The 18,716-nt window shown below is 39.9% G+C and overlaps 1 protein-coding gene across 3 annotated transcripts in view; it reads left to right on the top strand.

Moving 5' to 3' along the window:
• JMY (junction mediating and regulatory protein, p53 cofactor) overlaps positions 1-18,716 on the top strand; it is a 132,557-nt gene that overhangs the window by 46,562 nt on the left and 67,279 nt on the right. For all 3 annotated transcript variants that reach the window (XM_048849376.2, XM_048849375.2, XM_048849377.2), the window contains 2 exons: positions 6,189-6,339; positions 13,596-13,765. In XM_048849376.2, coding sequence (XP_048705333.1) covers positions 6,189-6,339; positions 13,596-13,765 — 321 coding nt within the window. The remainder of the gene's footprint in view (positions 1-6,188; positions 6,340-13,595; positions 13,766-18,716) is intronic.

Genomic DNA, 18,716 nt, shown 5'->3' with positions numbered 1-18,716 from the left:
AAGTCAAAGCATAACAAGTTGGATTTGGTCAAATGAAATAAAAGCAAAACGCATTCTAAGCTGCTCTTAACACTTTCAATGCCCTTACAAACTTAGATGCTTCTCACCACAGGCTGGCTGGTTGCCCTTCAGCCAGGCTCTCCTCTTTGTCAGTGCTTCAGTCGCTTGGTGGTGATGTCTGTAGATGGAGGTGGAAGAGAGAGGAAGAGCATGGCAAACGTCTATCCCTTTTATCATGTTCTTTCTTCCCTCTTGGCTCTGCCCCTTCCCCCCCTTCAGAGTCAGGTGAGCATTACCTCATCACAGTCGCAAACTGACCAAAGGAAGGAGGTTGACTCACTCGAGAGTCCAACAGATCCTTTTGTTGCTGCCTAGGCCAGGTCCTTTGTTCCTGTGAGGCTGGTCTGGGTTTGTCCCATACATGTCCTGATGAGGTGTGGTCTGCCTCTCTGCTCTTGGAGAGTTTTTGCCTGGGCTTATTTTAAGCCATGAAGACACATTTTCAGTCTCATAAGTGTATACATGGAATTATAACCTATAACATTACTACAACATTACTGTAACAACAATTACTATAAAATCACTAGAACAACAATGCTTAGTGCATCATGAGCCTTCCGAAGACACCCGACATGACAAACTTTACATTGGATACCACACAATCATTTTATAAAGATGAATATGGGTGTGTAGGGTGTTCCCATGAGGTACAGAATATCACACTGTGGTTGGCCAGGAACCATGGGATGGGGTCAACAGATAGGAAGAAGTGACTGAAACTGGTTTTGGGGCAGGGTAGGGGTGGGTGGGAAGGGCGGTTGTAAAAGAAGCAAGGAGGCAGGAGCTGGGTTGGAATAAATAGAAGAGCTGGTGGACAAAGACAGGCTATGGGGCACACGGGCTTAATGGTCTAACCACCAGAGTACACTCTTCAGAATCTGAAATGTTGCTGATGGAACCTTAATTTGGCCTGTGTGTGTGCACATTATGATGATCTTTTATTGTATGATCTATTTCCCCATCCCTCCTCTCCCCTGCACCCCAAACCCTTGCCTTATTCAGTGCAGAGGATGAGAACCAATCAGGGTTGTGTAGTGAATGAGACTGTCTGTAGGAACCCTGCTTCATTTGTTGCAGAAGTTGGAAGGTGTGTAGTGAATGAGATGGGATTGTAGGAAGAAAGGATGGTCTACTGATTAAGGAAATTAAGTGCCACCCTGAAGAATTAGATTCTATCCTTGCTTCTGCCACAGAGTTCCTGTGTGATGTTGGGTAAGTCACTTAAACCAAACTTTTCACAGACCGTCATTAATTGAGTTCCTCATTTCATGGGTGCCCAGTGTGAGACACGTGTGACCAGATTTGCAGAAGTCCTAAGCCCTTGCAACTGGAACTGGAGTCTTACGTGGCACTTTTCCTCAGTAGATCTCAAAGTACTTTACGAAGGAATTCGGCATCATGGGGATACCACCACCTGTTCTCACAGGGATGTTGTGGAGATAAATTCATTAAGGTTTGTGAAACACTTGGTGAGAGCATGATAGAAATGCCCAGCAGGAAACTAACAATTTTGTATTCAGCACAGGGTTTGGATGGTATATGTTAAATAAGATTGGGGGGCATGCTTTGAATCAGTAGGATAAAAAGGAATATTGATTAACTGCACATTCACTGAATGAATCAGTTGCAAAAATAGTATATGATCATGTCACTAAAGACAGAGACTGCTGCATCATAATTCATAAACACAAGGGGACAGAATTAAGTTGCATGGACAGCGTTAATTCTGGCAGTTCCTAATCTATGGGCACTTGACTTTGCAAGTTTAACTTTCTTAATGTAGCGTTTTGAATATAATTTTATATACAGTTTTATGTTCTTTCTTCTTCATCTCCATTTCCAAGATAAACAGTCCTAATCTTCTCACTTTTCATGAGAGCTCTTTCATACCCTAATCATTCTCCCCTTTCTCTGATTCCCCTCCGCTTAATTCCGCAACAACACGTTTTTGAGATGGTGACCACTACTGCATACAGAGTCCATATGATGGTGCAACATTTAATTATACAGTGGAGTTATAATATCTTCTGTATGAGTCTACACTTCCATTTGTTCATCCTAATATCTTGTTAGCTGTATCAAGTCAGGAAAGGGATCTGAGCATTATTGTGGACTGTAGTGGAGATGTGGACTCTGTGTGCTTGTAAAAAAAAACAACCAAACAAAACAACCCAAACAAATTTAGAGCTCCATAAGGTATGAGAAGTTAAAGGGAAAAATTTGATTTATCAATGTTCAGTTCCATCTTAGCATTCAAGAAGTTAAAGCGTAAAAGCCCAAGTTCGTTTCAAAGTTTAGATAACTTATTTAGACTGGATAGGGAGTGTGTAAATACATTTTTGGAAATATCTTTGGGAGTATAGTTATGTTACAGCTGGTTCTACAGGTTTTTAATAATAGTCTTTGGAGGGAGGATGGAGCTGAAATACAGTCTCACTTGCTGATATATCAACCAAGCCAATGTCAGGTCTGAATGGTGTTCTGGTAGCAGGAATGCACTGAAGTAGCTTTGATAACTTTTGGTCCAAAACACCCCCTACATATTAAACTATATATTTTTTTCTTCAGTATACTGCCTTGTATCATAGATATACTCTGCTCCCTCAACTTGCTTTCATTCTTTCGTATTACCTTAACCGCTGTTGGCACATCTTATTTATCCTTTTCTACCCTCTAGTCCTGGGTAACTCGTGGTAATGCTGGTGGAGGGAAGATGAGCAGGACAGCAAATTCCCACTTCAGGCAGTAGTGTGGCCTGGCCAGAGTCTATTTCCTGTCACAATTTTGCCCTTATTGCATTGACTGGTTGTGCAAAGAAGCTGGAAAAGTTCAAAAACCAAGGGAAGGGAGGGGGAAGATTCCTAGCTGAGGGAGATGTATATAGTATGAGATTTCAGGAAAAAGCCACGGTTGCAGGTCCCATTTCTGAAATCATGGTGCCCATAGCACACCCACTTTCTCTTCCCTCAGCACACCTTAAAAACAAAAACAAACTTTGAGGACTTTCCTGGGGAAGTAATGACATACTTTTCAGTGCAAGGGCCCTGTCTTCCTTGTTCAATCCCATCTGGCCCTAGGAGGGAATAGGAACCTGCTGTTACAGACTGACAATATCCTGAACAGACCTTATGGAATTAAATAAAGTTAAATCTTATTGAATTAGAATTAATACCTTTTGGGGGTACTTTTGATCAAAAATGCAATTGTTTATGTGTTGTTGTGGCATTGTAGAAGATAGAAAATGCAGCTTTTTTTCCTCTGGTGTTGATTCTCACTTTGCAAGCATAGGAAAGAAGAAATAAGGTGGGGAAGGAAAAAGGGGCGTGTGTGTGTGTGTGAGAGAGAGACACAGTCTCACATTCCTGGTGGTGGTCAGGATTTAGCTGAATCTGATAGAGGTGGCAATATCATCTGGGTCCCTCTTGGCCTGCTCTGGTCAGGACATCTCTTGGGATCAGGAAGACAAAGGCCCAGCGATGTTAATCCCAAGAGACAGCGGGAGGTAGTAGCATGATGGTGAAGCTCATTTCTTCACCTTCTTTCAGTCAGCATTTGTCCCCCTTTGCTGCTGCTCTGCCAATTTCCCTTTTTTCTTTTTGATGACCACAAAAGAGAGCAATGGGCATAGTAGTTCATTCTAGCATTATTTTGTCTACCAGTAGGCCTGATTTCCAACACATCAATTATGGTTTATTGACTCTCACTTTTTGTATTTGCCAGGCATGATCTTAATACAGTCCTTGAGTTATATCAATAGGCCTTTTTGTTTGGAATAATTCAGTCTCACTTTTGCACCTTTTCCGATCAACATTTTTTGTTGATAGGTTATTGTGACATTTTATACACTTTATTTCACTTTTCACTCTTGAGCTCACAATTAGGATAAATTTGTAGGGTAATTATTTCAGTTCCACTCTACTGATACATTAGGCTGTCAGAGGCAGCAAGCTGTTTGGTGACTCACTTGAAAAAATTGATTGAGCCAGGAAGCATAGGTTCTCAATAAGTTGCAACTTCCTTAAAAGGGAAAGACACCATCAATCAAATCTGTCACTCCAGAGTGTTAACATTCAGTAATAAGTGCCTTGCTGACTTGTTTCTTCTCTGGGATTAATTCTCCAACTTTTAGAATAAAATGTTAATCTCAGACCCCTTCCAGAAAAATCAGGTTTAATGTAAAATGCCTTTTTAATATGAAAAGAGGCTATGCGAAATTGGCATGATATTACTCAATATATTCTGCTCCCAGGGTATATTCAGAATTGATGTGCAAAATTTGTTTTGCTTTTTACTCCTCATAGCACTTCAGAGCCAGAATGTTTGAGGAAGAGTAAATGTATTCCATTCTTGTACATGAACAGAATTGTTTACAAGCCTACTGAGTGCAATGGCAGTACACTGGTATTGCAGCAGGGCACAATATAAAGGCAAACTTGTGTAAATAAAGACTTTATTTGTCCTGTAGAAACTCATAGATTCATAGATACTAAGGTCCGAAGGGACCATTATGATCATCTAGTCTGACCTCCTGCACAACGCAGGCCACAGAATCTCACCCACCCACTCATGTGAAAAACCTCACCTATGTCTGAGCTATTGAAGTCCTCAAATTGTGGTTTAAAGACTTCAAGGAGCAGAGAATCCTCCAGCAAGTTATCCGTGCCCCATGCTACAGAGGAAGGCGAAAAACCTCCAGGGCCTCTTCCAATCTGCCCTGGAGGAAAATTCCTTCTTGACCCCAAATATGGCGATCAGCTAAATCCTGAGCATATGGGCAAGATTAACCAGCCAGATACTACAGAAAATTCTTTCCTGGGTAACTCAGATCCTACCCCATCTAACATCCCATCACAGGCCATTAGGTCTATTTACCATGAATATTTAAAGATCAGTTAATTACCAAAACCATGTTATCCCATCATACCATCTCCTCCATAAACTTATCAAGTTTAATCTTAAAGCCAGATAGATCTTTTGCCCCCACAGCTTCCCTTGGAAGGCTATTCCAAAACTTCACTCCTCTGACGGTTAGAAACCTTCGTCTAATTTCAAGTCTAAACTTCCTGGTGGCCAGTTTATATCCATTTGTTTTTGTGTCCACATTGGTACTGAGCTTAAGTAATTCCTCTTCCTCTCTGGTATTTATCTCTCTGATATATTTATAGAGAGCAATCATATCTCCTCTCAACCTTCTTTTAGTTAGGCTAAACAAGCCAAGCTCCTTGAGTCTCCTTTCATAAGACAAGTTTTCCATTCCTCGGATCATCCTAGTAGCCCTTCTCTGTACCTGTTCCAGTTTGAACTTGCTACTGGTGGAAGAGTCAGCTAGGGAGGAAGAATAGTTAATGTATAGAGTACTGGACTGCGAAATTGGATTTAATTTCTGGCTTGGCCAAAGACTTTGGGAGCTTGGCAAGTCAATTAACCTATTCTTTGTGTCAGGCATAAGGGGGGAATTGAATCCACATCCTAGAGTACTTTAATCAGTGAGCTAAAGGTTATAAGCTAGGCCTCCTCCCCCTTAAAACCCCTCCTTCAAAGCATTTTTTAAAATAGTTCTCCTTGGCTTTTGTCAAAATGCAAAAAATCTAAACAAAATTGTCTTGAAATGGGTTGAAACAGAATGTTTTGTTTCAACATTTACTAAAATGTTTTTTTTTTCCTTTTCTTTCTTTTTCTTTTTCTTTTTTTTGGTTTGGTAGACACTTTTGTGAACTCCACACATTTTCTAACCATTCAGGATCAACTGAAGCTGCAATTTTTGACAAATAAGTAATTTGCTGAAAAATTGTGCCTAGTTCTACCTCAGAGTACAACTTGCATTGACTTCAGACTGCAAACCTTCATTGGTTGAAGCATTTAAGCTATTTTGACTTGTCGAAGGTGGCTTTGGTTGCAACGTAGTATGGGCTATTCGTTTACTAATTTGTTGTTTTGAGTTTCTGTTCTCGCAGTAAGAATGTTAGTGAGACCCTACACTTGTTCTTTTTCAGCATAAATGAGCATTTAAAGTTTTTTTTTTCCCCATTTAAAAAAAAATCATTTCTATTCACCCAGGTTGACTGCAACTAGCTGCCATTGACAGAATTTAATTTGTTGATGTTAATGATGGACTGATTTATTTTCAGATCTCCATAGAGAATGATTACCTAGGTCCCAGGAGAATTGAGAGCCTACAAAAAGAAGATGCAGATTGGCAGCGGAAAGCCCACATGGCTGTCCTTTCTATTCAGGATCTTACTGTTAAGTACTTCGAAATAACAGCCAAAGCACAGAAAGGTAACCATTTTCCACTGTCTTATTTTTTTCACATAAAGGTTATTTGAAATCGAAGTTGAATTTTAATAGTTCACTTTTCCCCCCTTTTTTAAAAAAAGTATCTGAGAAACTACAGGCCTCTTAGTTTGACCCTAGTTATATGCAAGGTCTTGGAACAAATTTTGAAAGAGAAAGTAGTTAAAGGCATAGATGTTAATGGTAATTGGGATAAAATGCAACATGGTTTTACAAAAGGTAGATTGTGCAAGACCAACCTGCTCTCCTTCTTTTAGAAGATAACTGATTTTTTAGACAATAGCAATGAAGTAGTTCTAATCTACCTGGATTTCACTAAGGCATTTGATAAGGTTCCACATGGGAAATTTTTTATTATATTGGAGTAGTTGGGGATTAGTATGAAAATTGAAAGGTGGATAAGAAACTGGTTAAAGGGAGACTACAATGGGCCATACTGAAAGGTGAATTGTCAGGCTGGAGGGAGGTTACTAGTGGAGTACCTCAGGGATCAGTCTTAGGACCAATCTTATTTAACATTTTTATTATGGTACTTGGCACAGAAAGTGGAAATGTGCTAATAAAATGTGCAGATGACACAAAGTGGGGAGGTATTGCCAATATAGAGGAGGACTGGAATATCATACAAGAAGATCTGGATTCCCTTATAAACTGGAGTAATAGAAATGGGATAAAATTTAATAGAGCGAAGTGCAAGGTCATGCATGTAGGGACTAACAAGAAGAATTTTTGCTATAAGCTGGGTATGTATCAGTTGGGACTGACAGAGGAGGAGAAAGATCTGGGTGTATTGGTTGATCACAGGATGACTATGACCCGCCAATGTGATGCAGCTGTGGAAAAGGCTAATGCAGTCCTAGGATGCATCAAGCGAGGCATTTTCAGTAGAGACAGGGAAATGTTAGTACCACTGTGCAAGGCACTGGTGTGACCTCATCTGGAATACTGTGTGAAATTCTGGTTTAAGAAAGATGAATTCAAACTGGAACAGGTGCAGAGAAGGGCTCCAAGATTATCCCAGTAATGGAAAAACCTACCTTATGAGAGGAGACTCAAAGAGGTGGGCTTGTTTAGCTTAACTGAAAGAAGGCTGTGGGGAGATATGATTGCTCTTTATAAATACATCAGAGGGATAAATACCAGGGTGGAAAAGGAGTTTTTTAAGTTAAGCACCAATACAGACACAAGAATAAATGGATATAAACTGGCCATCAACAAATTTAGGCTTGAAATTGGATGAATGTTTCTAATCAGAGGAGTGAAGTTCTGGAACAGCCTTCCAAACAGAGCAATGGGGGCAAAAAACCTAACTGACTTCAAGACTGCGCTTGATAAATTTGTGGAGGGATGTTATGATGAGACTGCCCTCAATGGCATGTAGCTGATCTGTGACTGATAGCAACGTCGCCAACGGCCAGTAATGGGACAGTAGATGGAGAGGGCTCTGAGTTACTACAGGCAAATCTTTCCCAGGTTTCTGGCTGGTAGGTGTTGTCGACATGCTCTGGGTCTAACTAATTACCATATTTGGGGTCTAATTCACTGGGTTAGATTGGCAGAGACCCTGGGGGGTTTTCATCTTCTTCCGCAGCATGGGGCATGGGTCACTTGCAGGTTTAAACTAGAATAAATGGTGGATTCTCTGTAACTTGAAGTCTTTTTAAATCATGATTGAGGATTCAGTAACTCAGCCAGAGGTTATGGGTCTATTAAAGGGTAGGTGAGGTTCTTTGGACTGCAACGTGCAGGAGGTCAGACTAGAATCGATGATCACAATGGTCCCTTCTGACCTTAAAGTCTGTGATGTGCTTTTCTTTCCCTTAGAGGAAACTAGAGCTTTTATTCCCCCCCGCTTTCATCCTGTTTCTGCCTGTCCATCTCTCTCTTTAATCAGTCCTCCTTCTTGAACAACCACAATAGCAAACAAAAATGCCCCCTCAATGCAATCGTGTTTGTGCTCCTGCACAGCAGCACTTTTTGTGATTAGGCAACCCCCATGCAGACGAGAATTCCTGCAGGATATTCTTCTTTTTCAGGCAGGTGGCAACCATAATATCAATTTTGTCTCACTCTTTCATCTGACTCAGCTTTTCTTGTTCCTTTCTCTCATCAGTTAGACCTTACAGAACTGTAAGAATCTTGTAAACCTATGTTATCTTGCTACACTACTGAGAGAATACTTTACCCAGGTTCATCTGCAAAAGGTATCTGCTGGTTGGAAGTCTGGCAACTAAGGCCTTTTCTATATTAGAAAATGCACCAGTTTAACTAAATCAATTTAAAAGTTACTCTAGTTAAACCCTAAAGTAGACATGCTTAAATTGGTCTGACTCTTCCTTGTATTGATTTAGCTTAAGTCAGTATCTTACCAATGCAAGCTACACTGATTTAAGCAAGGGTTAAACTTGTTTAACTACAGTGAATTTTTAAAGACCTCATTTAGTTAAATAAGTGCACTGTGTAGTATAGACAAGACTTTAAGTCAGAAAGCATGTTAACTGATAAAGAAAAATGTTTTCCTGTGACTTACTTGCCATCAACGAAGGTGAAGTAGTTAGAATGGTCCCTTGAAAAAATGTGTTAATTACTTAACGTTAAACAATCTGTTCCACCTTGTATTTAGTTGTGACATTCTGAATAGGTTTCCCAGACCTGAAGAAGAGCTCTGTGTAAGCTCAAAAGCTTGTCTCTCTCACCAACAGAAGGTGGTCCAATAAAAGATGTTACCTCACCCACCTTGTCTCCAATATCCTGGGACTGACATTGCTACAGCACTGCATCCATCCATCCCTCTGTTGTCTCTTGGCTTATATTTAGATTGTCAGGTCTTTTGGGCAGCTCTTTTTGTTCATATTTGTACAGTGCCTGCCACAATGGGGTCCTCATCTATGATTAGGGCTCCTAGGCTCTATGGTAATTCTAAGAATAATAAAAATAAGGACAGATTTTGTTACTGAGTGAGGAAGCAAGGTGTGAGTAACCATGTTACTAGCTTACCACTCAACAGCTATCCCTTATTGAGGGTACCACTGCTTTAAACACCTGGGCCCGGTTTTAGGCCTAAATTTCTTTGAGGATCTGGGGCCTGGAGACTGATTGCTTCATCTGTGAAATCCTGAATTTCAGCCAGTTTTGCTTAGCAGAAGTGTTCAAGTAATGTCATGTAATTGCCCTGCATAGTTTAAATCAGTGAATGGTTTTCTGTCTCAGCCCAAGTAGTGGTTGATGCTCAAAATAAATGAGTCCTAATCTTGATCAGGCAAGGGACTTTTGCTATCCTGGAAGGTTCCTGAAGAAGTTCTGTTTCATCTGGTTATGACCAGGTCTTCCTGTACTCTGTATGGTTAACTTGAACCTAATTCTGTAGCAAGGAGCCTGGATTTTCCAACAGCTTCAAATTTTAAAATAAAATGTTTTTGTTACGTTAAATACACAGTCTACAATATTCACTATGGTGTTCAATTTAATATTAAAGTGTAATTTTGTTGCCCCATAATTCTTAATTTTCTTAGTGTTGCAGATTTGTATTGAACACACAACTGCACTGTAGAAGTTAAGGGTAGCTGGAGGCTTTGGTAGGTAGAAAATGACATTTGGGATTCTTAGCAGTTGGGAACATATGGAAGGCAGTTTAGAATTTTAGGCTAAACACATCAGCTGGATATTTCTGTTAAATCAGGGGCCTCAACCTGGAGGTCATAAATAAATATTGGGGAGTCGCAGTTATGTTGCCCCTCACTTATTGCTATTTGGGGGCAGATGGTGGTTCCTTCTGGAGATAGTTTGTACCATTGTGCTAAAATGATTAGTAGTGAAATAATATCGGCATTTAGATTGCCATTATAAGGGCTCAAAGATAACACTCAATAGGTAGGTTTCAGAGTAACAGCCGTGTTAGTCTGTATTCGCAAAAAGAAAAGGAGTACTTGTGGCACCTTAGAGACTAACCAATTTATTTGAGCATAAGCTTTCGTGAGCTACAGCTCACTTCATCGGATGCATTCAGTGGAAAATACAGTGGGGAGATTTATATACATAGAGAACATAAAACAATGAGTGTTAACATACCTTAAGTGATCACTGTCTTTACAGTGTGTATGTTAACACTCATTGTTTCATGTTCTCTATGTATATAAATCTCCCCACTGTATTTTCCACTGAATGCATCCGATGAAGTGAGCTGTAGCTCACGAAAGCTTATGCTCAAATAAATTGGTTAGTCTCTAAGGGGCCACAAGTACTCCTTTTCTTTTTACTCAATAAGTAAATGTGGAAGCTTACATTTATTTTAAAGATATTATTCAGGCTGTTTGCAGACTTGGGTCTCTATCATTCATTTGGAAAGTTTTCTTTACAACCAGTAAAGCTAAAATGTAGGGCCCTGGAAGTATCATAGAATCATAGCCCTGGTCTGCACTGGTGGTGGTGTGTGTGTGTGTGTGTGGGGGGGGGGTGTCGATCTCAGTTACACAACTTCAGCTATGTGAATAACAGAGTTGAAGTCGATGTACTTAGATCGACTTACTGTGGTGTCTTCACTGTGGTGAGTCTGCTGCTGCTCCCCTGTCGACTCCACCTGCGCCTCTCGCAGAGCTGGAATCGATGGGAGAGCGCTTGGGGGTCGATTTGTCGCGTTTAGACTAGATGCGATAAATCGATCCCCGCTGATTCGATCGCTGCCCACCAATTCACCTGGGAGTGTAGACATACCCTTAGATATGTAGGATTGGAAGGGACCTTGTAGGTCATCTAGTCCGGTCCCCTGCACTGAATCAGGACAGAGAATTATTTAGATCAGAGGTTTCTAGACTTTTCTTATTTTATACCCACTTCCAGATCAACCAGCTGCTTGCGTACCCCCAGTGATGCTGTGAATATAAGAAAGGTGACCATTTGTATCACTGTTGTTACCACTGTTACACAATTTCCATAAATCTGGTACAAAGTATGGCATATAAGGCATCAATGGAAAAGTTATGATTTGCTAAGTATGATTATCTTCTTTATATGCATGTCATCTTTGTATCTGAAGTTATAAATTTTGGCTATGTACTTGTATCTTAAACATGTATTGTATTCGTGGGTGACTTTCCCAGATAGCTGTCTTGCCCTAATGTAAACCTATGTCAGAGGTTGTCAAACTGGCACTTGCGAGCTGCATGTGGCTCTTTCTACAGTTAAAATGCGGCCGCCCCTCCTCCCCCTTTCTCTTCGTACCAGACTGGGGCAGGGAGCTCAGGGTTTCAGCCCCATGAGAGATGCCTTCCCGGGGTTGGGTCTTCAGCAGGAGTGGGGCAGAAGCCCCGAGCCCCAGCAGGCACCTCCCATGTGTCTGAAGCCCTAAGGCACTCCCCCCACCCTTGTCCCACCACAGGGCTGAAGCCCCAAGACCCCTGCCACAGGACAGAAGCCCCGAGCCCCAGCAGGTGCACCTGGTTCTCAAACTTTTGAAGATTATTGTGTGTGGCTCGGAGGGTCAGTAAGTTTGGCCACCCCTGGGCTATGTATTGATGGCCCATTAAGATCACTCCACTCTCTCATATGGCCCATTGAAGAAACTCATCCCTCTCAGCAGGTCTTCTTGTGGATGCCTCAGACAGTGAGGAGCCAGTGGCCACCCCATGTGATTCAGCAAAACATATACGGACATGTGATATGTTCATGTGACCCCGGACTCATTCTTGGGCTAGTAACGTTCCATACACAGGCTGTGGGCTTTCTTTGGGACAGTAAATTTCCATGCACATGGCAAAGAATAGAAAAGACACATGAGACAACTCCATTTTGCTTCTTTCCTGCTCTCTGTGCTGTGGATTTACAACTAAAAGGAGCATCTTGAACTATGGACTGAGGACCTTCCAATCTTTTGGAAGTTACCAGAGACTTTTGCAAGCCAGCAGTCTATTCCATCACTGCTACAAACCTAATATAAGGATTTTCTAATAATTTTTGTATGTATATGATCTGTTAACCATTTATAACTCTCTTCTTTTATTAATATATCTTCGATTAGTTTACTAAGGATTGGCTGACAGCATGATATTTTAGTAAGATCTGAAATACATATTGACCTGTCAATAAGTGTCTGATCCTTTGGGATTAATAAGAACCTCACATATGGTGAAATGGGTTTTCAGTAATTTCTCAATATATTAGACTTGGCTGTCTGGATGGAAGCCAAGGGCTGGAATGCCTAAAGGGGACTGTGTATTGGCTTCTGGTTAACCAGTGTGGTACTTGGGAAGCTGTTTTATTACTAGCTTGGTGAATCTAATTATAGAATATACCACCAGCTTTGGGGATTGCCTGCTCTATTTCTTGCAGTCTTCCCTGAGTGTGGCATTCTCAGTGTGGTCCATCCCAGGTACCCTGTCGTACACACTTGCAGATCTACCAGCTGCCCATGTCCCCTACCCTTCTCCGCACTGATAGTGTGTGTTTTCTTCTTAACTCTACCTGTTTTTAGCCATTTGTCCATATTTCACTGTTACGTAGAGATATAGTTATAGTGCGAAGTAGGCAACTGAAAAAAAGCCCCTGACAAAGTTCTGAGCTCAGTTAGATTGGACAGTTTCTGGGCAACTGAACACAGGCTGTTTGATTATTGGAGGTGATGGCTCCCTACATCAGTATATCTGTGTTCTCATTGTAAACTACCATATTTTATATAACAAATTCCCACAGAGTTTTAAAGCTTTGTCTGGTTAGCCTATTAGGAAAATGCAGTAAATAAAATAATAAATCCACCATTACGTAATTTCTCCCACATACCCCACAGAGATGTCTGAGGGAGGAGGTGTTCCAGGAGGTTTGCATATTCTTGTTGTTTATTTTAAAGCCTTAGATTCTCTGTCAGTGGGTGGCTTTTGTGGCTGGAGTATGATGATAAACCTGGAAACTTAACATGGCGAGTGCCTCAAACAAAGTAAACAGAAATTTGAAACAAACTAGGATTCTAAAATTTTACTAAATTTCAAACTGTCTGCAGTGGTCAGGAGCAGAAGTACATTGGAGACTGACAGTTCTGGGGAGATTATGTAGTTGCAGAAATCGTGCATCATGTTTAAGCTCCTGGAAACTTATTTTCATAATAGCTATTACTATTACAGATTACTATATTACTATTGTTGATGTGTTTATAGGAATTGTGATAGCGTTAACAAATTGTATATGAAATTTGACAGCACATCAAATTTTGTGTATTTTATCTGTATTAACGGAGCTCTGTTTTTCTTTTACAGCTGTGTATGATCGAATGCGGGCAGATCAGAAAAAGTTTGGTAAGGCAGCATGGGCGGCAGCAGTAGAACGTATGGAAAAGCTGCAGTATGCAGTTTCTAAGGAAACACTGCAGCTGATGAGAGCTAAGGAAATCTGTTTGGAGCAAAAGAAACATGCACTGAAAGAAGAGGTAATTTCTCAGACAAATCTATTTAAAATTAAAAATATTGGGATTTGTTGTGAATTAATTCTGAGTTTAATTTTCTTAAAGATTTTTATATAAACATTTATAAGGCTATTTACAAAAAAATCTCTAATTTTTTACCATTGCAGAGGGAGATGCTGTCATCAGTCTTGTTGGGCAGATGGCAGCAAGTTGCAATGTAGATATTGTATTGTACCATTTTCCTTCCATATTTTCTGGTACCCTGTGTTGTCTCCTTCCTTGTACTGTTTAATAAGCAGTCTAGAAACTCTTTGAGAAGACACGTTTTAGTAATCTTAAAATTACTGACAATCTTAGTGGAGCAAATAGAATGGGAGTGTGGAGGGGAGGAGTAGGATCAGAAATCTCCTAGTGTATAATCTCAGCACATCATTGTTCCAAAGAGCTCTTGGAGGCCTGAGAGCAGCATTGGATCTACAGTGGCTCAATGTACATCAACATCTGAGATCCAGAAAAAGGTGACAGTCTCCCCCCTCCCCCCAACAAAAACAAACCACCAAAAATTACTGTCTATAGGGAGTGGGGGTGGGGGGAAATGGTAGCATACTTGGTGAAAGCTGCAGAAGCAAGAAGCTTTGTTTTAGGTTTTCATTGTCTATGTGGAAAATTCTTGCTCCTTCAACTTTCATGAAAGATGTTACTCACTTTGTTTTGATGATGTTTGTGTGTTTTACTATAAATGACTAGAATTCTACTGAATTTCCAATTTGCTTCAACCATGGATATGTAAACCTGCCTCTTTCTCTCTCAAGAAGTATTTAAGCCTGTTTCACTAGCCAAAATGATTCCAGAATCATTGAATCATATAAATGATTAATATGTGCACAAACAGATTCTTCTAACTTTGATTTCAACACAGAATTTTCCATGTGAACAAATCTCTATATTGTAAAATCATATTATCACTTTTATCACAAATTAGCGCATTAAAAAGATAAAAACAAAGTAGCATTGTTTGGATGCCGTTTCTATGTTGGAAAGTGCAACAAACCGCTCCTTGGACTTAAACACTTATGCCTGATTTATTTTTGGCAAATTCAAATTTTTCTCCTCAGTTTTTGAATCCTTGCATCTAAATGGGCTTCTTATTGTGTGCTTTATCCACAAAACTTATGATGGTCTCTGAAGTCCCATAGTGTAATCATGGCGTTATTACATGGTTGGCCAGGACCAGTCTGCTGCTCCTTTACTGTGGTAAAAACAGTCATACAGTATATCTATAGTCTGTCTCTCTATATGCATATGAGCTAGGGAATAGGTGGAGTAATTAATATAGCCCTTACATGCAACTTCTAAAGTTTTATTTATTTGTAACTGTCTGTTGTATTCAGGGAATAGTAGGATAGCTGGCATGTAGCTGACTAATTCCTGTAAATCTCTATGGATAACTAAAAAAGGTTGCTTAAGGGATTGTGTCTTAACATTTTAGAAGTTGTGACTGGAAATCCTGTTAAGGGTGTTGTCCTTATAATATTTCTATCAACGTTTTCATCGTAATGATACATTCTTTTCACTCTTCTTAAATAAACTAAATTAAAACAAAACTGTATATTGCCTTTTCCTATATACAAGTTGGAAAAAGAGCACTCCAATTCCACAAAGATATGTGTTGAAAAAGCCATTTTAGAAAAGGTGATAGCTGTTTAAATTGACCACGTTCAAATAAGCCACTGTTGAAGGTAATGCAGTCTCTGCTTTTAAAGCCTTGCCTAAAATAGCATCATCAGTGCAGGGAGCTGGACTAGATGACCTCTAGACAGCCTTTCATGCCCTACATTTCTGTGATTAGGGCCATAATACACCACTGATGCAGCTCCACTGGTATTAGCCTTGGTGGAAGCTGTACTGTGGTAAGGGTTCATGGATTTTTACCACCATCTATACCTCTGCTTCCATTTTTGCTACATTGGTGGAACCTTACCAGTATCAAATTGTGAATACTTATTTGCCAGTGTATCCACAGTCTTGGAATTTATGAATCAACACCTGGGGCCTCTGAATTGGAGACAAAGGGACAAGCTAGTCTTGTTTTTTTGTTTTTGTTTTCACCTCATAGTTAAAGCGTAACCCTTTTCTGTTGTGGTCTGTAAGAACAGCCACATCTTTACATAACTAAATTTCTGTTTCTGCATTGTACCTCCTAAATTCCATCTGTGGTTGCTGTGCTCATGCGTTGTTTGAGAGGAACTATGTAAAGAGTCATCAGAGGTAGACCAGATTCCATTTTATGGACTGGTTGCCAAGTCTTGTCATCATGATGGCAAACAGAAATGTATTAAATCACAGTGAGCGCTCCCTTTCTCTATACATACGTAAAATTGTTTGGATACATGGAAGAGTGTTATTGGTCAATGCATTTCCACCAGTGTCTCATTGCAGACTTTTTACTTATTGCTGAATTCCATAGACTTGACCTGCTCTGTAAATAGTTTGTTTATAAATCTGTTACAAGATTATTTATAGAGAACATTGCATCAGATTATTATAAGATCCCTCACCAAAGACTCCTAAGCAAAGTAAGCTGTCATGGGATAAGAGGAAAGGTCCTCTCCTAGATTAGTAACTGGTTAAAAGATAGGAAACAAAGGGTAGGGATAAATGGTCAGTTTTCAGAACGGAGAGAGGTAAATAGTGGTGTGTCCCCCAGGGTCTGTATTGGGACCAGTATAATTCAACGTGTTCATAAATGATCTGGAAAAAGGGGTAAACAGGGAGGTGGCAAAATTTGTAGATGATACAAAATTACTCAAGATAGTCAAGTCCAAAGCAGATTGTAAAGAATTACAAAGGGACTTCACAAAACTGGGTGACTGGGCAAGAAAATGGCAGATGAAATTCAGTGTTGATGAATGCAAACCAATGCACATTGGAAAACATAATCCTAACTATATATATAAAATGATGGGGTCGAAATTAGCTGTTAACGCTCAAGAAAGAGAGCTTGCAGTCATTGTGAATAGTTCTCTGAAAACATCCACTCAATGAGCACTGACAGTCAAACCGAACAGAATGTTGGGAATCATTAAGTACGGGGTAGATAATAAAACAGAAAATATCATATTGTCTCTCTATAAATCCATTTTGAATACTGTGTGCAGATGTGGTTGCCCCATCTTAAAAAAGATATATTGGAATGGGAAAAGGTATGGAAAAGGGCAACAAAAATTAAGGGTATGGAACAGCTTCCATATGAGGAGAGATTAATAAGACTGAGGCTTTTCAGCTTGGAAAAGAGATGACGAAGGGGAGATGTGATAGAGGTCTATAAAATCATGATTGGTATAGAGAAAGTAAAAAAGGAAGTTACTCCTTCTCATAACACAAGAACTAGGGCCACCAAATGAAATCAATAGGCAGCAGGTTTAAAACAAACAAAATGAAGGATTTTTTCACACAACACAGTCAACCAGTGGAACTACTTGCCAGAAGATGTTGTGAAGGCTAAGACTATAACAGGATTCAAAAAAGAACTAGATAAATTCATGGAGAATAGGTCCATCAATGGCTATTAGTCAGAATGGGCAGAGATGCAAAACAATGCTTTGAAGTGTCCCTAGCCTCTGTTGTCAGAAGCTGGGAATGGGTGACAGGATGGATTACTTGATGAGTCTCTGTTCTTCTCATTCCTTCTGAAGCACCTGGCATTAGCCACTGTCGGAAGACAGGATACTGGGCTAAAGGGACCATTGGTCTTGACCCAGTATGGTTATTCTTTTGTCCATCCAAAAATGTAGAAATCAGCAAAGCAAAAGGTGAAAGCAACAGATATCTTTTTAAAAACCTTGTAAGATATATACTTTGTAGATTATTGACACATTACATGAAAGCAAAATCATTTCCTTTCTTTTCTTTCATCCTGGCTGATGGGGAATGCTGTTTGTCTTTTCATGCCCATTAAGATGTTGGATGGGAGGGGGAACTCTACTTGTCTTTTCAGTCACCTTCTAGATTTTTATTTTTTTAAAACCGTTTTTAAGTTCCCTACTGCATAAAACTGTTACCAGAGATCTCCAAAGGCTAGTGATATGCTCCTGGTCTTTTGGCTCACCCAGTGCCCTGGCTGACCACAGCATACATCTTTTGAAGATGACCCTTCAAGACTGCATCTTTGACCAAGGGCTCAGGCTCTCATCACATTTTCCTCTGTGGTCTGAGTTTTATTTTCCTTCTTTCTGGAAGGTCCTGATTGTGACTGTCCCCAAAAACAGTCATTGATCGAATTATGTTAACACAGTGATTATTTGATGTAGAAAGTCAGAATCTAAATCAAAATAAACCATGACAACAGCCTAGGGAAAGCCTATTTAGCAGGAAAAAGATCATTATTGTGTATTACTTAATCAGGATAAGTCTTGCATCCCAGCAACACTTGTGTGGCTTTGTGTTTAGTGGCCTTACCACCAGATAGCCTTGTCTATTTCTCTTAAGTGTGCAATCCATCATTAGCAGCAACAATGTGAGCACTTTGTCCATATACAGGCAATATTTCTCAGTTACAGCACTGTAAAGAAAGTTTATTCTCTCTTGCATATGCTTAACTTTAAGTTCCTGTTCACTGCTTTGATGAATAGAGGTGAGATTACTCAAGTGCTTAAAGTTAAGCATGTGCTTAATGGCTTTATTGAATTGGAGCCAGAGAGATTAAGTGATTGCGTAAATTGATGCCGGACATTGGTGACAGAGCAGAACCCAGGTTGCTGGAGTTCCAGTCCAGTTTTAAGTCTTTTCTTACTCCAGAAAGTTTTTCCAGTTTCTTTTCACTGTGTTAGCCAGCTTGAGATTCTACACACACATTACCATTCCTACCATGAATGTCATCAATTCAGCAAATATTCCAAATTGGAGGGCAGATCAGAGAACTGCCAAATTACTCTTTAGTTGCTAACACTATGTAATTTTTAACAATGCTGATTTT

Source organism: Caretta caretta, chromosome 5 (genome assembly GCF_965140235.1).
Source record: "Caretta caretta isolate rCarCar2 chromosome 5, rCarCar1.hap1, whole genome shotgun sequence".
Classification (NCBI taxonomy): Eukaryota; Metazoa; Chordata; order Testudines; family Cheloniidae; genus Caretta; species Caretta caretta.
Note: the sequence above shows the minus strand (reverse complement) of the source record. Positions and strands in the feature narration are given on the sequence as shown.